The 24,836-nt window shown below is 34.8% G+C and overlaps 1 protein-coding gene across 2 annotated transcripts; it reads right to left on the bottom strand.

Moving 5' to 3' along the window:
• Positions 1 to 3,952: 3,952 nt before the first annotated feature.
• On the bottom strand, positions 3,953 to 24,573 carry Atg9 (autophagy-related protein 9). 2 transcript variants are annotated; one of them, XM_071594942.1, is made up of 15 exons: positions 24,463 to 24,573; positions 24,074 to 24,368; positions 23,824 to 24,001; positions 23,304 to 23,547; positions 20,079 to 20,203; positions 19,381 to 19,508; positions 18,215 to 18,399; positions 16,605 to 16,783; positions 15,042 to 15,173; positions 13,626 to 13,779; positions 11,565 to 11,831; positions 10,663 to 10,878; positions 9,286 to 9,506; positions 7,772 to 7,952; positions 3,953 to 6,022 (listed from the first exon to the last, which is right to left on the bottom strand). In XM_071594942.1, the coding sequence occupies exons 2-15, from the start codon at positions 24,192 to 24,194 to the stop codon at positions 5,807 to 5,809; spliced, it is 2,547 nt and encodes an 848-aa protein (XP_071451043.1). In that variant the 5' UTR covers positions 24,195 to 24,368; positions 24,463 to 24,573; the 3' UTR covers positions 3,953 to 5,806. The 2 variants fall into 2 exon arrangements, with proteins under 2 accessions (XP_071451043.1, XP_071451044.1); XM_071594943.1 differs by having other exon boundaries at positions 24,458 to 24,554.
• Between the last annotated feature and the right edge of the window lie 263 nt (positions 24,574 to 24,836).

The raw sequence follows: 24,836 nt of genomic DNA, 5'->3' as shown, positions 1-24,836 counted from the left end.
GAGCCACATTTCTTTACAAAAAGAAGCCCTCAAATCACTGAGCAAAGAATGGCTACAACTTTATGCTTGCACGTTTTACAGGAAAGCCAAAGTGAGCTAGGTTTTATTGTTATAGAAAGATCCTCCGACCAACTCCATTTCTCATACTAAAAGGTCAGTTTGTAATTCCTTTGAAAGGCCTCATGCAAAACCTTCCAATTATTTTAAATCTTGCCATACTTATCAAGTCTATATTTCTTAGGATATGCTTTAGAGTGTAATGCTTTGCAATTCTAGCATTTGATGGAATTATCACTATGAAATCGATCCTATGGAATGAATAAATATCATCACAGAGAGGGTCAACTGTTAGGGCATATGTTGAAACTGTGTGTCCTCTGGGATTTCATTCTGAAAGATCCACCTTTCTGGGATGACAGTTTCACCATTGTCACAGTTGGCACCTGCAGGTCAGAAGCTAATTGCATTTCTAGCAAAACTGTCATTCCAGAAAAATGCAGAAAATCTTATGCAGGAGAAATCTGGAAGATGCAGAGCTCCAAATCAAACTGTGGAACACTTATCAAGGACTGGACGTATATTGACAAAACCAAAGCCTGTTGTGTTGAAATATGTGAGAGAATTGGGAAATTGGAAGGAGAAAAAGGCTGTAATGGTATGTGGGTAGTTCAATGAGTCCTTAGGAAAAAATTGAAACATTATTTTGGGAAGATTGTTCTTTAATTTTTCAGCATAATCTCCTTTTAGCTTTTAGTCTACATTCATGCTTTCCAGCCTTTCTCAAACTTTGTTAAGCTGTCCAAAAAATAGGATTTCTGAAGGTCCTCAAAATAGGCATCTTTTTGGCAATGACCTCTTCATTGACATGAATTGTTTTCTCCCCAGCCATCTTTTCAAGTTTGGAAATAAAAAAAAGTCACTGGGGGCCAAATCTAATGAATATAGTATGTGTTGTAATTAGTTGGAACTTTTAATTTTGTAATTTTTTCCATAGAAAATGGGCAGGTATGTGCCCATTTTCTATGGCAAAAGAAAGGCCATGGTATCTGTGCATTGTCTTGATAGGAGAGAATTTTTCTTAGCCAAATGAGGATGTTTTTTCTTGATTTCTTTGATCAACCAGTGCAAAAATAACACAAAGCTCTCCATTTATCGGTAGCCCATTTTGCAAGTAATCCGATGTAGATGATTCCGTGTGAATCCCAAAAAACCATGGCCATAATCTTTACAGCTGATTTCACCATAGTTGCCTTTTTTTCAGAAACCCACTGTTTTGACTGTTCCCTTGCTCTGGAGTGTGGTAGTGTATCCATGTTTCATCCATTGTTATATATGTATCGATGAAGAAAATCATCAAGATTGCAGTGGAAAGGTGCCAAACCAGCCTCTGAAATGGCCTCACAGTTGTGTTTATTCTCCACTGAAAGCAAATGCAGCACCCAGCTGGCCGAGATTTTTCTCGCCCAATTTTTCAAACAAAATTGAAAACACTACCTAGTGATATACTTGTGGCCTCATCAATTTTGGGAACTTGGATTTGCTGATCATTCCAAACCATATTGCAGATTTTGTCAATCATTCCATAGAAAGTCAATTCCACTGGATGTCCCGAATGATTTTCATCATTCATGGATATATGGCCACATTTCAACTCATTTACCCAATGATAAACAGTCGCAAATACAGGAGCAGACGTGCCATGAACTTCATCCAATCCAACTTTGATCTCTTTTGGTGTCAAGCCATTTTAATGGAAGTGTTCGATGACCACTAGAAACTTATTTTTTTCCCCATTTTTCTAAATACAAAACAAAACTCAACAAAATTTGGTTGCTTTAATCATCTATGAAAATGGAGTCTAAAGATGGATATAGCTTAAATTTAAACTGCAGTCTAAGGAGTGATGAGCCTTACTAAAAGCAAACCTTTTCCTATACTATGAGTGCCATCTTAAATTTTGTAAGTAGTTATTGAGTAACCCACACATCTTGCGAGGCCACATGGCACTATTTCTCATCAGGAGTCTTTATCCCTTTCCTAAAAATTCCACTGGCCAGTTTCCCGAAAACCTCAGGTAATTGCACAACACTTTCTCGTTCACTGCTGGGGAACTCTTTTTCCGCAATAATTGAAAAATGTTCATTCATGGGTATGTGAGTTTAAAGAATTAGAGAGATAAATCTCAGTTTATGGGAAAAATAGTAAATGCAAGAGTTCCAGATGAGCAAGATGCCAAAAAAATATTTCCGATGAGTACATTTTTAAATTACTGAGGGTTGTGAAATTAAACTTATAAACACCAAACATTTTGTGTTTCCTTTAGGGATTTAGAGCTGTTTCTCCATTAATTAAACCTTGTTGAATACTTGATTAATATTACTTCTAGTTTTATCCATGAGAACAAGGTAGAACAATATAGAATTCCAAATAAAAAACATGGCATGTTCCATGTTTTTTTTTCCTTTCTTGTCTCTTATCTACACCCAATATCTTTGCTTAGTTCAAGGATTGGGGACTTCCTTCCAAACCAGCATACTGGAACCATGCCATGAGCTGGTTCTGTCTTTACTGTGATTGAAATTGGAAATCATTTTGTTGCAATTTAGTTCAGCAAATGAAATCACTTCATGTGGAGGAATCCTACTGTTGTGGTATGCAATTGAACACAAAAGTGACTGAAATCTGGGAACAATATATTTCTACCTTGAAAGCAGCTAAGATTGTCGCTGGCCTATGGACATGATTACAACATTCTGTACATTATAAATTTGCTTCTCCCAATAATGTAGTAGAGTGGTGATTATTTGTGGTTATTGGAGAATGTACCAGTGAATAATTGGATGATAAGAGCAAGTCCTAGATCCTTATTTTCTTTCACTGACTTCATACATAATATACTTCCATGAATCTTTCAGCCAATCATTTGCTTTTTCTTTAACATATTGTTGTTCATCATATAGGTTGTCCATCCAAAACTTACCTTTACCAGGGGAGTACCAAAAAATAATAATCTTTGTTGCAATCATTTGTTGTATTCAACATCCAGAAGGAAGCATAAATAAGTTCTCTCAAACATCAGATGGTATACTTGGGATTGTATTACATTGAAGCAATGGTATAGATGATCCAATTACAACATACTGATAAGTATGCCTTGCATAATTGTATGTTAGTATTAGTAAATTATTTGTGCTCAGTTGGAAATTTATATTTAAATTTGTATAGAACGGTATTGGAGATATGGGAATGCCTCTCGGTGGGACTAATGGACCATCGGGTCTCAGTACTCATTTGATAACCTGATGTTAGTTGTTTGGTGTTCTACAGTAATTTATAAATGAAATAACAGTTAGAACACTAATTTTTTGGAACATGTAATAAAGAACAAACATTAGCAGTTTACGGTTGCCGCATCTTTATGGCAGTTCTAGTCTCACACAATTAGTTTTAAGGTTGCTTGTACATGGCACAACTTTCCTCTATAACTATTCAAGTTGATCATGCAAGTGTGTGGCTCTGCTTTTACCATGTAATACCATACAGTAAAATCTATGGTATTAACCATTACTACCATTCACTCTTCATCAAAGATACAAGTTACAGTCAAATCTGACCAATGGACGTTTTCAGGAACATAATTCCCATGACTCTGGGACCATGTGTACTAAAATGTAGAGGCAAAATTACCTTATGTATTTCTGACTATGAGTCAAGAAATATTTTTTCCAAGTCATAGAAAATAGAAATAATCTTTAAAAAAAAACTCATTACGATTCTTTCATATTTCCTTGCCACTACTTTTAGAAACTTAAATATATATTAAAACAGCAACCTTTATATAGTTAATACCTGCCCAGTTTAGATAGACCTAATGTTATCCCTAATTTGGAAAGTGATGACTGATGAAAATGCTACTGGTTTTATTAGATTAAAATAAACATTAAGGTTATTAAACTCTTCATGGTTTTATTAATTATTTTCACAGCTCTGTGATTATTTTTATCTCATATATCATTTTATTTTTGCATGCAACTTTGACTGATTCATGCCACTGTTAAATTGGAAACAAATTATTTGAACATTTCATAGTCTTCATAGGATGATTTAGTGAATATAGGCTGAAGTTTACTTTCAATAACACTCTAACCACCTCATGTACAAATGATGTCTGATAAACAGTTTTTAAAAGGGATTGGGGGATGACTACAGTAAATATAATGCTGTTAATTTATTCAAAGCAGAGAATTTTTTTCATCGAGTAAATCATTTGCACAATTTGCAGGAATAGAAAAACATTACATGAAAATTTTTTTACATCAGGTACATCATATTATGCCAATGATGCTAAAAGGTACATACATCTTCCACAGAGCAATGATGATCAATACATGTGAAAATCATATCCAACTAAAATTTCTGTAAGGCCATAGATTAAGAATAACCATAAAATTTACTTCAAGGAAGTAAACCGTCTAAAAATTGGTTAAAAAAATCAATGATATTATACTTTTTTTATAGTTATCTAATATGCATTACCAAATCAGAAAAGTGGTTAATTAAGGAATTGGATTGCCGCCACATCCACCTAATTTTCACATCTTGCTGGTGTGAGCGATGAATATTCACAACCAAGGAAGTGCCTAGACTTGGCTACCACGCTAGACACATTTGTAGTGAGCGTCATCTAAAAAAAATCAAATTATATAGATGGCTCATATTATATAAGTAAGACAACAGTGAAAATAAAGTTGTCTCCTCAGAGGAGTCAAATCTTTAACATAGGTCAAGTCATTAATCAACTAATATTAATTCTAATGATGCGAGAGTTAGCTGTTTGGAAGGAAATTAAGATTAGCCTTCACAAAAGAAGGTTCGCACATGACTAGAAAGCAACTTACCTAATTTTAAAAATGTGCATTGCCATGCTAAAAACAATCCTTTCATACCTTCAACCACACTACAAAAGACCTTTAAAGTTTTGGAACTTATTTGATTATGAACAAATATATGTTTGGTGCATTGGGTAATAAGCCCATTTACTGCTTGAAAGACTAAACCTATGAATCAAAATTTACATTAAGCAAATAACGAATTTTATAAAAAATGTCATTGGGAAGTTACATGATACATCACAGATGCATGCCACGTTTAGCGTTACTCCAGGCATGGAATAAACTTTTCAAGGAAAAATATCAATGGAAACTCTAATTATGAAAGATGAGAAATGAAACATGAGATCACTCCTAAATTCCAACTAATGATCCTGACTAACATGGTTAAAAATTTGTGACTTGTGGCTGGATTAAAAGATATGGAACTATGTAATCCTTTGATGAGACTTTTAGGAGGAAATATGGGAACCAAAAGACTACAATTTTTATTGTATTGTCCTTTTCCTTCCAGAGCCATAAAATAGACTCCCAGAACTTTCTAATAAGGCCTTGTAACATGGCTTCAATTATTAATCAGTTAAAATCTGACGGTTTTTTTCAAGAATCTGGAAAACATCTTCGATGGCAAAATTCACTGAAAATGATTCACACATCACACTACCACACTTAAAGCAATAGTCTGCTTTTGAGGCAATCATCTTTCAACAAATCTCCACTTTAACATTAAAAGCACCATTTTTTCACTAGTCTTTGGTTCTTGAACCCAACTCATGCATACCAATTTTAGTCATTTTTCACCAGAAATAAGCCCTTTTGAGATTTAACATACACAATCTTTCAGTTCATTTCCAAGGATTTATCAATGGCAAGGCAGTAGTAGCGACATAACAAAATGAATTAATCATTGGCAGTGACTATTGATCTGTCTGTCCTCTCTGTGATGACAAAGGTGATGTGCCTGGAATAAGTAGAGGCATTCGCTCTGCTTCATCTGCCCTCTCCATGATTCCTGACATTTGAGCAGTGATCACTTGTTGACTTGATGCTCTTTCTTGAGGCCGTCTCTGTTGCCACAAGGGTAAATTTGCATCACTACCCGTAACACCAGAGTAGTTCCAAAATCGGTTCACCTGTTAGAAATCCAAATAAATTAACACCGTGAAAACCCAGCAGAATGAATGAGCTGAGGGACTGATCTGATTAAGGAAGCTGCCAATCATCTGAATATTGGATTCTGTGCAAGGACATTTTTCTATATAGTTCAAATCAAAGGATGTTATAATGTATCTTGATTCTTATACATCATTTCCAGCAGCACAAAAGTATTATTCGTTGAATGGTATCTGGATGCAGGTGAAAAAGGATGAAAATATTCTGGGTGAGACTACCTACATGTTGTTACCAATCCAATTGCTATAAAATGCATATTAGATTGTTGTATACAGTGTTAGCAAGTTAAACCTCCTCTGAAAAGACAGGAAATTTAATAGTTGCCAATGAACACTAATAAAAATTAGACAAACAATTAACAAAATTGAATGGGTACTGCTTATCTTTCATGATTCATGTTGAAATAAACATTCTGTGACCACTTTCTAGATGATGAGTCAGTCTCTAGTTATGAGGGTGTATGAAAGAGGTGACTTTTTTCCATAATCTACCAGTTAAGGTGGGTCCTGGATAACTAAGTGATATACTAGATGAATAAATACGCAGTGCTGAACAATTAGCCAACACACCTATAGGGCTAGTGGTCACCTCTTGAGTTAGGTGCTGTATACATAATACACACCATAAAATTTTGAGAAGGAATATAGGGAACGCCTGTTGCCATTAGCTAGGTGAACAGAACAATTTCCCTCCTTCATAAGAATAGGTGGAAATCGTGATGTCAGTAAAGCAACATTTATCTAACTGTCTAGTAACAGTTACATAAAATACTTCAATACCAATGTAAAGGACAATGGAAAATTGCCACATTATATTCCCGATCAGTAGAATCTAATTCATATTTTTGTATAAAATCATTATTAAATAAAAATATCAAGAATTCCTCTTGAGAAAAATATTCTGCAAGTAAACAAATGCTCTATCTCTTGGCAAGGATATGAGAAAGAATATATCAGTCAAGCTAAGAAAATAATTTAGGATTTGAATATGGAATATTAGCTAACTCTGACCAATGTAGGAACAGAGAATCTGAAAATGGATATCAAAGAATGGTCTTACACACTCAAGACATTTTGAAATTCTTCTTGAGACACTGTGAAGACTTTCATAGTTAAGGTTGAAATGGAGACCACACGTTTGTAGGAATGCATCCCTTTAAGAGAACATGAATACAAAGAAGATATATATGAATGCAGTCTTGAAAATGTACAATGGGAAGGAAACATAATATCAAAGGTGATTAGACCTTCATAAAATATGAACTGGAGAATGGAATATAACAAGAAATGGGCTACAGGAATGCCACTTGCAATATAAAGCAGCAGTGGCAATACACCATCTAAAAACAAACACTGAATATGATGAAGATGAAAAATGTAAAGAAAATGAATAAAATTTGAAGTCTAATATAGGTCCCAGCTGATTAAGAGCCAACTTCAATTAAATAAGCTAATAACAGCAATGAATATGAGACTGCAAGGTGATAAACAGAATTCTACCGAACTTAGCATAGTTGAATGGTCATTGGCAAAAAATGTTAACCAAGGCTTGGCAGAGGGAGAAGACAAAATATGAACAATGGGCAAAAATACCCAACAGAGGAATTGGTCATTTTGATAATGCAAACTGGGGGGGGGGGGGTTGGCTTATATTCAGGTAGAATCGTTACTATGCATCAAAAGAATTAAGGACCATGATATGATACCAACCTGGCGATGGTGCAATTCATGGAGGTAAAGTGTGCCCAGACTCATGTCTGCCACGGTGAGCTCAGGAACAACTTCTGGGCCCCAATGGCCCTGCGGTGACAACCCAGGCATCATACTTGGGCTGTTAGTATCAAGGCCAAAGGCTGACTGCGCAAGAGGAGTTCCTCGCACTTGGTGAATGCTGTTTTTTCGTTCCATAGGAATCAAAAAGCAAGTTAAATAGAGACATGTATAGAGGATGAAATTAAAAAATGTATTTCCAAATACATATTAACAAAATAATGAAACACTAATCTCTGTTGATTAAAAGATATTCTGAGCCACAGTTTAATTCACTGTCTGATCTCATCACTTAACTGATCATTGGTGGGGATGTACGATTGCCAAGGAAAAACTTGCACACAATATCACTGTATTCCTGGTTAAAACTTAAAATTCATGGCCGATTCTTGATTTTCTAAATTTTCTGCAGTAAATCAAATGATATTTTTACAGCTGAATAAACTCCCTGAACAAGGCATGTATAACTAAACTTGCTTTCTCAGGGATGGTATCTCACCAGGCACAAATGAAAATACTTGACTGGCAGAAACAATATAAAAGCAAAACACATTTGCATGGAGTCATTTATTATCCAGAGGCCACAGGTTAGATCCTCTCTTGGTGGATAGATGTTCTGCCTAGTCATTTTTCTAGATGGAACATTCACAATTGTATTATATTGCATTTGCTAGCTTTTAAAGAAGTTAGAATAGAAATTATCTATTCCTTCTTCCTAAAGAAGTGAAATTAACTAATTTAATTTGAAAATGCCTCTTACTAAGAGTATTTTTCAAGGCTGTTCCATATATATATTAAATACCGACACTCTGCTATATTTTTAAGCTCCACCAACCATGACAGTATATAAAGAAAACCTGCATTACAGTGTCTGTTCAACTCCACCACTTCCTACCTTCCTTTATTTTGTTCAACATGCCTCTTATTTTCGCAAATCTAACTTATTTACCTGTCATTCTACCCTTTACCACAGTGCCCAATTGCCAATTGCCACTCAGTAAGCCCAGCATCCACTTTTTCTGCTTTCTCCAAATTTCTCTCAATAACTCCCCCCACCCCCCAAACCACCAACCTTTTAGCCGTCTTTTTGTCAAAACTTTACTTATTGTCCCTGTCATTGCATCTCTTTGAAATTTCTCTCACTGTATTTTTACAGCTTTTTTTACTTTTGCACAGAATTAATTCTTTTCTTTTTTGCTTCCTTGCCTTGCCTGTGTCCCCAGATTCCTGATAAGCATGCTTGGCCCATAGTCAGATTTCCCAGAGTCTGGAATACCTGAGCTCATACAACAACCATGCCTGAGATAGACCTTAAACCCATAACCCTTGGTCTATTATGCTGGGATGTTAACAGTCTAACCTGGCCAGTAACAATGTTTATAAGAGATTAATTAAAAAATATTTCAATAGGCATTCGTGTAACTGACATTATAAATTTAAAAAATTAATCATACCTTAACAAAAGGCTCCTGCCATCAGAGGACTGCATTGGTCCCTCTGCCCGACTCAAGCCCTTTCGAACTGGTGGCAGTGTAGGGCCAGGACACATACTTCGTTGCCTAGGTGATGTCCGGTCCCCAGCCATCTCAGATTGCTGGGCAAAAGGCACTTGGGGAGGCCATGCTGGAGGTCCTCCATGCCCACCACCCAAGGCACTGGCTACCAGACTTCCATACTACAGGAACATCAAAGCCACAAGTCAAGTACACATAGAAAATTGCCTAACTTTAAAATTTTTAATTTATAACAGACTGTAGTTCCTTAAAAACGTGTCATTGGACAAACTGTCATGACATAAGTGATCACTTTACATTTATTCCTTAGGAAAAAATAAGTAATTCTTGAAAATTGCTTCTTACTGATATGGATTTTGATACTCATAAATATTTAATTTTTTTCAGCTCATTTAATTAATAATACAGTTATTAATCAATATTGTAAATACATATACTCAACATACTTGTATATGTTTTTGACAGAAGAAAATAAGTTTTGCTATTCCCAAGCAGATTTTAATGTCATGGTGGATGAGACTTGTTTTTTTAATCACTTCAATTAATACCACAGCTTTTGACTGACTTTGGCCACATGTTATGATACGGCTTTAAAACTTTGAAAAGAAAATAAAAACATTGGAAATCAATCAGAAGCTTGTAATCCTGCAAGACGTATATGTGAATATAGGACACCTTATGGTATAACAGAAACTTCACTGTGTGGGAAATCATGCTCCAAATTTTCCATTGTTAGAGCATATGTTGAAACTGATTGCATAAACAAATTTTTTTGATATTATTGATTTTACCATTCTATTACAAGAAATATCATTTATAAGAGAGAATACAGTTCAGCAATTGTGATGATTTTAAATGTTTATCACTGGTGCCTTCTCAACCCACATATTTAAGGTTTCACTGTACTCAGAGCTATTGTTCTATTATTGAAATATGAAGGTTTATTTTCCTTGTAGATCCTCTACACTGGTATCCTTTTTATTGTAGAATTTCCAGCATCTTAATGTTAAATGTCTTTTCATTACTTTTCAGCATTATTATAGAAATATAATTCAACATTAAACTCAACTGTCTCAACAATAAAGCCTTGGTTGATACAGGCAATGGTTAGTAGCCATTAAATAATATTATGTGAGCATAAATTCAGGGTATGCAATTCATGTTTTCACCTATGTTTTCACCTAATTACAAATGAGAGGCAGGTCGACAAGAGGGTGCCACTATTTCAGATATCTCTGAAGCACATAGCACATTCATTCACCCTAGCGCCCAGGGATGATTTCAAATATCTCTCAAGCAAATAGCATATGCACTCACCCCAACGCCCAGCGATGAGATGGAATGAAGGGAAGAGTAAAGGGGGTTGGTGTGCAAGTGTAACCACGGCCCCCCTCCTGTCTCACCCACAACGTCCCTCTGGGCCTGCCGTCTCAGGGCCTCCACAAAGTCCTCAGCCCCTGGGGGCATCCTCCACTCTGGATTGGTCAGGGTGAAGTGCACTAAAGAGAGCTCTGTCTTGCCATTCTCAGCTTGCTGCAAATAAAATCAGAGTGAGCCACAAATAATGCATTATTTCCCAATGAACACTGTAGGAAAGCAGGATTAGGTGAACTTTTGTCACACTTAATGACCTTAAGATTCTATACTTTTCAGCTCACTTAAGTCAGCTTAATGGAAAGAGAAGACAGGAAAATTAGATAAATATTAGGTAAGAGAGCAATTTCAAGCAATTAATTATCTAGTATGAGCTTACCCAAGTAACAATGTGACAATTTTATTTTATCAAGTCTAGGCAATTATAATTATTTTGCTACTCAAAAGAGCATTACATAGTTACATATAAAATTATGGTATTGGTTTTCACTGACAAGATGTGAGTTCCTTTGATACATAATTTTCAGGCTGAATAAAAAATCATACAACAACAAAATAGTGCTCTAAACAAAGGTTGAGTAATAACTGATATGAAATTAAACATAGCATGCCAAATATTTCTATTATGTTTTCCTTTCAATTGCATTTAAAAACATGAATATCATACACTCATATTCAACTGTATATTTTCTAGTATTTGAAAGAAAGTGGTTCATTAGCTTTACACTGATCCCACTTCAGGTTCAAATTGTGAAGAAAGAAATCTATCAAAGGAAAGTTTGAAGAGTGAAACATATATTAATTATAACATGTAGACCTTCTCTTTTCCAAATGGTTACACATACCATTGCAATGACCCGATCATCTCCACTGGAAGGTTGTTGACTAGGAGGCTCAGGTGGAGTCTGCTGTGTAAAAAGTGGCACCTGCCACGTAGGCTGGCCATGACGACGAATATCCATTTGTGCAAATGAACACACATCTCCCACACCCACAACTTCAACAGTGAAGTTACGATAGAAATCTACAATGTCAAGAGAACGCTTGCGAATGTGAAAGCACAGAATAAATGGAGTCACAAGGGGTGATAGTAACTCCTCCAACAGATACACCTGTAAATATACAAAAACCATCAAAATCAAAAACCATTAATATCAAAAACAGCAATGACCTTATCATTAAAAAATTAATAGAATGTAGTACAAAATAATAATTTATATGCGCAGTAAAACCTTGTTATTCTGATTCCACTTAATTCAAAATACCATCTTCTTTTTTACATTTTCCTCCATAATGATGTTCTCCCAAATTAAATCTTCAAAGAGCATGTATGCGACCAAATGTAACCTCCCTAAATAGATTTATTGAGTGGTTTAAATAACAGGATTAATCACACATGAAGAAAATGAGATTTTTACACATTGAAAAATTAGCAGCTATTTAAATTTTTATTCCGAGAAAATTCAAGAAATTCATCATTATTGCTGCTAAATCATTTCCGCAGTTATTTTTACTTTTTTCAAACAGAATATCATCCTCATTTCCATTTAGCAAAGGGATAATGCCTCAGCTTTAAAAATACAAAATGATGGTCTTACCTTTTACTTTCTGCTAGGAATTTATCAACTAATCACAAACACTTGAAATCAATAGCAGTTTCATTCTTCCCATCAGTGTGACATCATGGGTAGGTGCCTTATAACCTATCTTTCATATGTAAGTGGCAGTTTTTGTGATATTGTAGAACTTGTACATATGCACAAACCATTTCCCTTTATGAATCACTTGCACCATGACTTTATCGCAGATAAATTGGCAATGGACATGTACCCAACATTGATTATCTGGCTTCAATTAATATCATTTTCATTGAAACAGTAATCTCAGATTTTCAATGACTTTACTTTCATTTCTATCGTTATTTTTTATTTTTATTCTCTTATGGCTTTCTTCATATGAATTTTTCTTCGGCATCAATTTTAAAGCTGCAAACAAAATGTTAATTTAACTTTGCACAAAAAATCACTAATAATATGTTCAAACACAAGTTTGGCAAAATGTGTGATTGCTAGTGACGCTAAGATGCTAGTGGAACGAAAGCTAAAGACAAACTGCAGTAGCAGACTTGCAACGAATCTGGGGATTCCCCTTTCCTCATCATGCGAAACGTTGCTCGCTAAGACAGTCTTTTTCAGGACTAATATTTTTGCTTCTAATGCAAATTACATTCTGTGTGAGGGGCTAATGAAACGAGGTTCCACTGTACTTAAATGGAGTCATCTTTTGAGTCCCAGTCAAGGAAAATGATTTTTACAATATGAAAATACTTAAATTTCAATGCAAATTAACAGAAGGACTCCGTTTAAGTAACTGTCACAGCATCTCCTGTGGTTCTTCGCTCCTTCAATGTAAACAAATGTGACAGACAGATATTCTTCACTTTCTTGCATTTAGTATCATATTGAAATCCAAACAAGTTTTAAAAAAATCACAAGAATAGTCATTTACATTACACTCAATTGAAGAAAATTCCAAAGTCATTTTCCTTCTACTGTCTACTATATATTTTCTTGTAAAATTACATTAATTCTCCAAAATTTATGGTTTTATTGCTCATTTCAGGTTTTTTTCAGAACCTTTTCTTGGTTTTTTCCCATTCCTGATTTTTCAAGGATACAAGGGTGACCAAATCAACCTGGCAAGATACATTATGACCATGAAGGTCAATTTGACCAAAAATGAACTAAAATTGCATATCTATATTGCATAAGGATCTGCAGCAACCAGTATTTAGATTTGAAACTCATAATGGGGGTCGCATAATCGGCTGCAATCAATTATTGCTATATTTTACCCACATTCGGTGCTGAATCTAAAAACTGAATGGTGAATTATGTATTCCTTACCGCTTTATATTGAAAGAGTTGAGAAAAATGAGAACGGACAGCACTGGTATGGGCACGGCCTCTCCACCCGTCCGGCAGGTAGTGGGCGTGCGCCAGTACTGCTGTCATGAGAGCCTCAGGACACCACACCATGTTCTCATCAGGAATGAAAGCCCTGGAAAAAGTGAAGAACAAGAAGAAAATACTCAGGCAGGTGGAGTGTTCGAATGAATAATTCTTTGGGTGGGTCCTTTTTACCCCATCTCCCAATATTAAAGAAATATTTTTCATTTTAAAAATACAGTAGCATTCTGTTTTACTCTAGTAGAAATCGACTACCAGAAATATGCACTTTAGGGGAAATTTCAAACATGTTATATGAAAATTGCTCAGTCCATGAAAGAATCTGTTTTTTATTGGGCATTTATTTATCCAAGTCATGCAAAGAACCTGGTTCTCATGAAATTAAGAATACAAAGTAACTTTCCACTGTCCTTTATTAGCGTACAACCAGTTTCAAAGCTCAAGCGTCATCATCAGTTTTCTTCATTTTTCCCAAATTTTTTAAAGAAATGCAGTAATTATGAAATTTTTTGGATTCCCTTATTTTTCTGATTGTGCAGTCACCCTGTATATGCAGAGAATATAAATTATGAACACCTATCTTAAAATTGAACTTAATTTATTCTTGTTACGAGATATGATTTAAACCAAAAGATTTCTTTGTACAGCTTGAATAAAATTGCAAGCATATTCACAGTCAGAAATAAGAACAGTGGTTTCTAAACTATTGTACGCAATGAAAAGATAACAAAATGCCAGAGGTATGAAAAAATTAATACAAGAAAGTGATTGAAAATAACCTTCAAAATTTCCCAGTTTTGAATAAAATTCTAATTTCTGGTTAACATTTCACTCTTCCTTGACTAATCATTTTAAATTCCTACAATGATCAGCTCTTTGTTTTTACTTGTAGGCATTTATATATACGTGCTTAATATTTTAATGATACACCTAACCACATACATTATACTATACCCACTTTATACTTCCCTATCCCTTATAGTGAATTACTATTTTAATCCTGAAGTGGTGACTGGGAAAGGTACAGAAAATGTATAGGCGCATCAATTTAAATGCTTGCGATTCTTAAAAATAAAATTAGTACCACATCATTTGGCCATGAGTAAAAATATGAGGTACTAGACATTCTTGAGGAGATTATTTTTATGACACAATGTAACTTGTGGGTTTTAATGAGAGGAAAAAAAAGTTTAGGACAATGCTTAGCAAAACCTAAGGAGAACAATTAGTTGAATATAAGGGCACAGGCACAAAAGTAAGAGTTTACTGCCCATGCACATGCAACAGGTTTAGAAATTACATTCTCTCTCATTCACAGTAAAAGAGATAAGACTAATTCAAAAGTTCAATTACCTGCACACTGCCACTATGACTCCTAGAACAGTTATAGCTGTGAGGACATGGTCCACAGTAAGGACGTCTTCATCGTACACAGTGAGCAACACTAGCACAGCTAGCAGTGCACCTGTGACAAAGGCTATATTCCTGGGAGAAAAATATGACAATGTTCATTAAATATTATTTAAAGTGAAAGTAAATTTCCATATTCATTTTATCATGATTACACCACAAAACAAAACACACTTGAACAGAAAAACTTCTCTAATTAGTGAAACCCAGAATATGGATATCACAAGTAATTCTTAGATTTCAAAGTTGAAGAAGAACAAATAATGCTTGATTCTGTATCATTCCTCTTTTGTAAAAGTAGGAGCTTTAAAAAGGTTAAACAGGGAAATTTGATAATTAAAAATTATGACCACTAAATGTAATTATTTTTTATTGCCAGGTCTGAGAAATCAATTCAGTTCATAATAATTTCATCGCATATCACCACTAGAAACTTGTAAAATGGTATTACTCACCACCAGAGGAATGAGTTAAATCATCCAAGGAATATTTTAGAATTACTGCCAAAGACCTGGCATTATACAGGCACTTGAGGAGTGAATGAATGGCAACACATTTCATTTATTTTGGAGAGAATTTTTTATCATAACTAGTTTCAGAGCAACAATATCATTATTTCACAAATGAAAGAACCAGATATTTTTTCAAAAAGTTTGAAATTAAAATATACTGAAGAAAAACTTCAACGTACGAATCAATGTAATGCCTAAAAGCTTTAATAACACTGACATTTTTATAAATAACAAAACATATACCCCCAAAGAAACAGTATTTATTCACATACTAGACACGGCCACAAATAAGCTTCATTTATCTTTCATCAAAAATGCAAAGAATATATCAGTAAATATGCAATTTTCACTGGCTTCCTCAGGATACAATTTGATTAATATTTTTTCAGTTTCATTTCTATTCATCACGTCTAATTTCATACTAAAACTTCATCAGACATTACTATTGTGGATTTCAGAACATCCCTGCAATGTAGGGGATCAAGATGGTGCGGGGACTAACGTACTGGCTGCCCACCCAGAGGGCCCAGGTTCAAATCCTGGCTGTGTTGAATATTTTTCAGAGGTATCTCGATCCCTACTTGAGGTGCTTTATGGAGGGCACTTTGAGTGAGTATGCTGTCTGTCGGATTGGACGTTAATCTGCGGACCCCTTGGTGCCTTTCGTACAGAGTAGGCTAATGCCGATGCCGGGTTTCTCTCCATCCTTCATCCTTTCCTGTCCATCCCCAATGGCGCAAATGCCCTCAGCTGTCAGTCGCCTCCCCTAGATACTACTACTACCCCCCTGTGATGTAACAATTAATGTAAGACATATCATCAAGGATTACCCAGATTGTATGTATGACCCATGGATAAAGAGAATGATTTTAAATTATACATACATGATTTCTTCTGAACATTTTGATGTCAGCGTCAGAATTGATGAAAAATAAAGAGACAAGGGTTAACTAGTTGACATTAGGGCTCTGTCCTGCAGATTACATTAGCTTACTTGGCAATGACAGTCATGAGGGGAGAGGTAAAGATGGCCATGTATTTAGATGCTGGACGATAGGCACGATTAAGGCGTGCATTGAGCTCGTGATCCAGCTCGTTGAAGTGACGAAGATAGAGTCTCCCATACAAGGACCAACAACGAGATCCAAGGCTGCTGGGCTCCCTTTTGATAACCTGAAAGTTTTCACGGCAAAGTTAGGGTACAAATGCATCAAACATTACTTCTCCTAACTTATCAATACAATTCTGAGGCATTTGGGATAATTTCTGTGTTTGAGACAACTCAGTAGCAGAAAATGAACAAGGGTTGCGGTGGATCTCCTCAACCAACTCCCCATATTAACCATATTTTTAGTATCGCACATATTTCAGGAATAAAGAAAAAAAATTATAGTACATTATTTTAGGGGATAAAAAACATATACAAGACTATAATTCAGTGAATTAGAATAAAAATAATAGAATTGATTTCTTATAAAGTATTATTTCATTTTAGAAGCAGGATTTTATATTTTTTGTTCAATGGCAGATATAAATTTTTTTTTCAAAAATCACTTAGGTTTGGTGATATTTCAGTGCCATTTAATGATGCAAATCATTAGGAAAAAATAAATTTTTTTTTATTTAGGCAACTCCTGATACCTCCAAGCCCTTGAAAATTCTGCCAAGTGCACATCACGTAGGCACTCTACTTACCCTTGTTGAGTCCACCTTTCTTTGTTTCAGCTCATGAATGCTTTAACCTCATTTTATGCAATTACTGAAAGATAAGGCTCATATGGTGATGGAACAAGACCATAGAATATAGAATTTTACACTCAACAAAACCAGGGATAGGCAGACTCAGTAGGTTGAGCATACTGCCTCTGCAGTGGGTACCAAGCTGGGTATTCGAGGACTAGGCAGAACCAGAAAGAAATATCCCCATCGAAATTTGTTTACCTACCTAATTCACATCATAAATGGCACCAAAATATCACTATATCTAGTTTTGTATTAAGAAAAAAGTCCAACATTCACCCCACTCTAATGAACTATACAATAATTTAGGTATCCAGTAATCTTGCTATAATTAATTTTCCCTCAATCTACATTCTAAATTGTGCAATATATGTACAAACTTATCTCCCATTCATTTTAAATTACATCTGCATAGTTTCCTTTAGATAAAACCTATTACGGCATTTTATGTTAGATAAATGATAAATTTTGAAGTTATTTTAGATTAGCTTTGATATTATATTTTCTTCAGGGTACATTGTGCGTGTGTGTATTTTCATTGTGACATACGTTACATCTGTGTTTGTATTTAATTGACTTTAATGCAATCAAAGAAAATAAGATTATTATTATTATTTACCCTTGACTTTAGCATACAAACCCGTTTTTTATATTGCTGTCTGAACATTTCCATTTTCATGCAGTTCATAGTGCTAAGAGGAGAATTACACATTGCATTTCAAAACGACATGTACATATAACAGGCATTTCACAACCTCAACTGAATGGCTCTGACGTTCACAAATCAAAAACAAAATTTACAAAAATTCACTATGCTTTCAATTGCCTAAACCTTGTAAAAAAGAAGAAAACTAGAATACTCACCTCAGCGTAATTGAAGAAAGAGAAAAGTATCTGCCAGAGAAGGATGATAGGGCAGAGCACAAAGTTAGCAATTCCTATCCAAAGGATCTGCTTTGAAAGACGCCTCGCCAATTCTTTGCGCTTGACAACCTTTTTAAAGTCTTCTTTCAAATGCCAATTGTTTTCAAAAGGTGACCATGGACCCCCTAAATATAGTTATACACAATTTTTATTAATGTGTATCATATTTGTAATTACAAAACATAACATTTCTAACAAGTCATCACCATACTATTTAATTGGGTGTCAAAAGGTATGTACACCAAAATGGGATAAATTAAATCCATGAAATATATAAAAACACTGCTTTTATATATCACATTGTACAAGGAAAATGTTGTTAATATATATTCATTATGAACACAAGCATTATGATATCAACATTAGAGTTTAGGCATTAAGTCATATATTAGAGCTTGGTGATTAAGAGTATGAAAGTAATTTTACAACACACACTGCATTCTTGACACCATGTATAAAGTTAAATTTGAATTTTCCTTGTTAAAAAATAAACATAAGTAAATTTGAGATACTAATTTCAACTTTCCAATATTGAAATATTGAGGATGTGTAAGAGAAAAAAAATATTTTCATTTTATTCAAAATTGCACATAATGTATGCATTAGCCACTGTCCATGGTTTCAACAATTGCATATCTTATTGAAGATATCCTGTATGCAGATAATAATGCTCAAACATTGAAACTTTGGTCAATGGTCAATAAAATCTGTGAAAAAGTACATTGATTTTGATTCCCATATCACATTTCCACAAATTAAGGCCAGGAACTTTAATATAAATTTGAGTAGGACTTAGGATACATGGAAATTCCTCTTGGCATGGGATGATGGTATGATGGATATCACCAATAATCTTGGCATAAATTCAAAAGGAACAATAATCATAGAGTTGATTTTAAATGGTGCCATTGCGTGGCGTACATATGTTATAAAGTACCCAAAGGTTTGACAAAAGCTTTTTATTTCTTGGCTATATCTAAGTTTCAGGGAACCACATAAAATATAGAATTGTTTCAAAGACAATGCTCATTTCTCTTATGTTTTGGAAGGTTTGGAAAGAGATGCATGCTCAAATAACATTATGAAATATCTTGATGCCAACTCACAGAAGAGTAACAGCTCAATATTGTACTTCAGACCCCTCGTCAGGAAAACTGTTTCACCAATAAATGGGATCTTCAGCCTCACAGGCAGAAGGGACTTGTTCACCATTGCTACCATATAATTCTTGAACCTGTAAATTAAAAAATTTGACCTTTATACCAAGAGATTAGCAGATTTCCATATGTGAAGGAAGACCTGGTCACATGTATACATTAGAGATTTAGGCAATCTAAGCATTGCTTAATGGATTAAACTTTAGTGCAATGACAGAGTTTCATTTATAAGTAATCATAGAGTATTTAACTTAAGTAGTCAAGAATTATTGACATAGTAATGGAATTTTGTATTTATGGCAGTAGTTTCTCCTCATTTTTTGACCGTCAACCTTTAACTGAGTAAATTTCAGTGCTAAACAAAGAACTATATTAAAACTAGATATCTCACTTGATTCATACTTCTATATTTCTTCAGCTTGTATAAAATAGCTCACATAGCTTCTGCAATGTGATCACCTTTCTTCATTAGTGACTTAAAATGTGGTGGTGCAGTGGCTAACTGGTTATTTTTACAATTTGTAAATTTCTTTTTTATCTTTTCTGTAGCTATCCAATAGAAATTAGTACATATTTCATATACTTGTAAATGTATGCATACAATCTCTAGTGTGGAAAAAATAATGAAACACTATTACTATATTTACCTAAGAATACGATGGTATATATCTAATTCTGAGAGATCTTGTTTGTGTATACACATCTGTTGCTCCAGCTGCACTTCACGAACCCTCTTCTGGACTTCATGCCATGTAAGGTTATCCAACTCACTCTGAAGTGAAAGAAAGGGTACATGCATTTCAGTATTTCTGGTGGCAAACACACAAATATGATGACTCCCTCAACAATAAGCTTTTTAAAATTGGGATTCCACTTTATTCAAATGAAATATTTCTGCTAGATCCCAACTAATTTAACAATAAAAATATATTAAATACATAGTGAACTTCCAGCATCTAAAACCCAGCCTTAAGTTTTCAAAACACTGATGAAAATGTCCATATTAAATGAGTTTGTGATTTTCCACAGACTTTATTTTATAGTACAAAGCATTTCACTGACTTGCTGCATCAGCACCTGATGCAGCAAGTCAGTGAAGTTGTTGAAATGTGTTGCACTTGTTCCACAAGTTGTTGAAATGTGTTGCACTTGTTCCACAAGTTGTTGAAATGTGTTGCACTGTAAAACAAAGTCTGTGAAAAATTACAAACTCATTTAATATGTACATCAAACAATTCCAAGATGTGAAGCCTGGAAGTGTAAAGTATACCTATAAAAATATTTGTAAAATCAAAATTTTCTATGCAAAATAAAGGTCTATAAAGAACTGAGTTGGAGAAATATTTTAAAATCATCTTTTGAGATTTTACAAATGCAATATCATGAGGATTATAATAAAAAAACCTATTAACAACATCAACGTACTTAGGCACAAAGGCATAATAAATCTTACTTCTGCTCTTAACGCGAGATGCCTAGAGATCAATCTACTGTTGTCATGCCACAATGGGTGGAGCGCTTCACTTTAAGCCATTTCCACATAGCACTCATTTAGGGATTGGGATATCACTGAAAAATGTACTTTAACCCAGAATTCAAATCAGAAAAGTTAACACACCAGCCATAATCCAATCTTTAAAGGAATTTCTCTATTACCTCATTAGCTAATTGGAGAAGTAACAAAGTGATAAACTAGCTGCTTTAATGTCTCAAAAATTAGATATTGAGGTACTTTTGGTTTGGATTTTGTTACTCTGTCAAAAAAATTGATGCACATAATAATGGGGTGAGTTACTTAAAAAGGGAATTTATAAGATTATCACCCATGGACCAATTCCATCAGGCATCCACAAAAACCAAAATTAACGGTCAATGTTGCAAGGGAAACAGAAAGGAGCAGGTTATCATAGTCAGAATGGCAAAATGAAATTCTACCATCCCATGCATTCTTGAACTCACCACATATAGCAGATGGATAAGAACATTGTAACCTATGAAATAGAAATCAGTGCAACGGTAATGAATATAAGTTGATTGGAGCATCTTGCAAACATTCCAAAGGAAGAGAAAACAAACGGAACACTAACTGGTTTAAACATGGATTTGAATGTGGAAAGACATGTGGTTTGAATAGATTCATGACACATAATTCTTCTCCCTAATTCAACACTCAAAATACATCAACAGGGCATGAATTTCAGCAGGAAATTGGTCACAGCAGGCATTAAATATCACAACCAACATTTTAAGGGGAATAGCAGATGAGTATCAAGGTGGAGTTGGATTTATTGGGTGATGATGCCAGCAGATGTGAAATTTATGCAAGAATATATTCACATTATGGGCAAGGAATGACCAGGATCATCATAAAAAATTGAGGAGCTGAAATATGGTGGGGCATAAATATCCTATCCCATTTGGAAGTAGTGATTCAGGTGATTGGAAAGATAAAGGAAGAAGAATTATGAAGATAGCTTAATTGATGTACTTCCAAAACTATAATGAATGTTGCTTATTTTAACAGGTCCAACCCATACCATGACGTAGTACAGTATGAATTCATGAGTCAATGCATGCCACTAAAAAGTTATCCTAGGGGATGGCAAGTTCCTTCCAAATACACCATAATCAAGAAAGACCCAAACTGAACACAAAAAGCCATTATTTTGCTACCCTTGGGCCTATTGGATGTATGGTTATCATTTAATCGAAAGAAAACACGCATAGTAGGAGTCAAGCAAATGGATATGCTTTAGCCTGAAAAGTTTAAAGAAATTTATCATACATGTGTGATAAAAGACATGAAATGACAACATTTTTCAATTTTACAATCATGATGTCCCTGACCTAAATACTGGTACTCAGAAACTAGTGTCTCCACATTTTACTCCCAATACTGTTTAACAGCATGGCATCAAGTCATAAGTCTTCACAGAGGAGTAGCAAAATATTCACAAATGTTGACGTCAAGGCTGATGCATTTGCTGCCTTCAGAATCTCTTTAAACATAACAATGGTATGGTAAAATTATGATGACATTACATGGTACAGTAAAATCTCATTATTTCCATTCATTTAATTTAAAATTACAGCGTACTTTGGAATGAGAGAGGTCTCACACCAAATGATTTTTGTTTCTTAATCTAGATGTATAGAAATATGTCAATAATGAAATTCAAAGCCATAATCTGATCCTGTGACCCACAAGCATATTGTTTATTATGAAATTTTCCCTCGAATTGCACACAATTAGGCATTCGAGTACTGCAAAGTTGTGTGTATTTGCTGCAACGGTATCACATTTCTTGCCAAAAAACAATTCACAGTCCCCAAAACACAACTGTTTCTAGATTGGTCGGGGCAAAGGGGACATTATTTTGGACACAATGCAAATAGCTACAGCTTTTTAACCTTGAACTGTAAAACTAATTTTAAATTTCGCTTACACTTTCAGTGGATAATGCCATCGGTTGGCCAACTTAATGTAGGGCTCCTCCCTCATGGCAAGAAGAAGAGCACCTCATGAGAGAAGACCCATGCTGATCATACAATGTTCGTATAAAAAGTATTGTTAACAATTTTTTCCTGACATGTGCATTTAGAGCTCTTTAAGATTTTAAAGCCCCCAGCCTATGCCTATCTCCTTGCTTCAATGACCAAGTTTCCGTGCCATTAAAACCATATGAAATTTTCAGTAGTCTTTTCTTAACTTCTAAATCAAACCGACACTCCCTGGGAGAATACATTCGTTGAGAATAATAAAGAAAGATATACTGTATGGGGATGGGATAAAACTTTAAATATAAGTTGCCTATACAAATGCTGAAACCATAAAATTTTCATCATAAACAATTCCTTGTTACAACCCTTACATCGTCAATTTTAAGAGCTGTGTTGAAGAATGACTTGATTTCCCAGAACTGGATCAGATGGTATAGGACCTTGATGAAACGGAGAAACCAGAATACCATGGCCACAAGGATGCAAATCCAGGTGACAGCATCCAAGTGAACCAAACACTCGCCAAAAGGGACAACAGCATCTGCAAGTGATACCTTGTGGACACTACCATTTATTCCAAGAGTTCCAGGACTATTACCACGAGGCTTTTCATTCCTGAAATTAAAACCCTGAGAATAAGCAGTCATAGAAGTTGGAAAGATACCACCCATTTCATTTCATTTTGATACATGCTTCTCCGTGGAAATAGAAAGTAAAATAATTTAAAAGAGATTTATCAATATTTTTCACATATTCCCAGAATTAAGTCCAACACACAAGTTACATTCTGTAATGTAATTGCATACATGAAGCATAAGGTAGGGTTTATTCAGAAGCCTTAAGTCATGTTTCTTAAAACTTAAGCAATATACACAATTATACTATACGTACCGGAAGAGTACTTGGTAATCTACACAGTGGAATAAAAATGTCGTAAACACCACGATGAATATGAACTGTAGAAGCTCTAATGTTTCCTGTAGCATCATGCACATGAACCCGTGCTTTTGATGATAATGGTACATTCGAGCAAAAAATGAATCGAGATCTTCAATGTGATTCCAACGGGCTGTAAAGAAAAGTATAGTCACTTACTGCTGGGCGAAAAGAATAACATACGAGAGTTAATGTTTTTCCTTACCTTTCCCACTTTCAGGAACCACATGTATCATTACCCCACTTTCCTGGGGGGTTTCTTCTTCCCCCAAATCACCCGAAAAGGGCTGAATCGGTTGGTAACTGGTCTCCAGTGTTGCTGACATAGTTGATTCTGAGTTCGTCTGGTCACAATAATACACACACCTTTCTCAAGACCCAAGTTTCCTTGGAACACATGTACTGTCCTTTTGGCATGGGTATATTTCATTCTCATTTAACTGAAGAGGATGTGTTCCTTTCATGGATACCATTGAACATTAGTCAGCACTACGACGCAACTAATAAAGGCCAAGGTGACAAACAGCTGATTTTAGTAAATATTATGCGTGCGCATGAACATTCATTCACAAAATAAGTTTTCACTTACATTACCTTTAATTAAATATACTGTGAAACGCCTATTAGCAATCCGCTATACATAGCTAAGTTGATTTTTAAGCAGTAAATGATAAAAATATGCTGGCTGATTAGCCCATTACTAAATTCCTTCCTTATAATCACTTCTTTTGTTTGCCCTCTGGTGTTCGTTGTGGGAACAGTTAGCTGGAATTTCCGCGCTGTTAGAAAGTGAGTTAGCTGTTCACTCGTCTTGAAAATGTAATGGCCTTGCATTTACTTGAACCAGCATTGAAAGGGACTTAAAAGAGTTAAGCCATCTATTAGGTAGCCATTGAAGATAATGTATTATTATAAAGCGAAAAAGTTGATAATTAGATACCACTTCAGAAAAACGTTATTGGCAAAGG

Source organism: Hetaerina americana, unplaced genomic scaffold (assembly GCF_022747635.1).
Source record: "Hetaerina americana unplaced genomic scaffold, ioHetAmer1.1.p SCAF_7, whole genome shotgun sequence".
Classification (NCBI taxonomy): Eukaryota; Metazoa; Arthropoda; class Insecta; order Odonata; family Calopterygidae; genus Hetaerina; species Hetaerina americana.
The sequence above is the reverse complement of the archived record's forward strand: the minus strand, read 5'-3'. Positions and strand labels throughout refer to the sequence as shown.

Bases quoted from the DNA above. Each gene is read 5' to 3' on its own strand.
- Atg9 (XM_071594942.1), bottom strand. From the start codon at position 24,194: ATGTCAGCAACACTGGAGACCAGTTACCAACCGATTCAGCCCTTTTCG. The intron at 16,784-18,214 runs GTGAGTATTCTA...GAAAACTTTCAG, and splicing joins CTTTCTTCAATTACGCTGAG to GTTATCAAAAGGGAGCCCAG. The intron at 11,832-13,625 runs GTAAGGAATACA...GTATATTTACAG, and splicing joins AACTCTTTCAATATAAAGCG to GTGTATCTGTTGGAGGAGTT.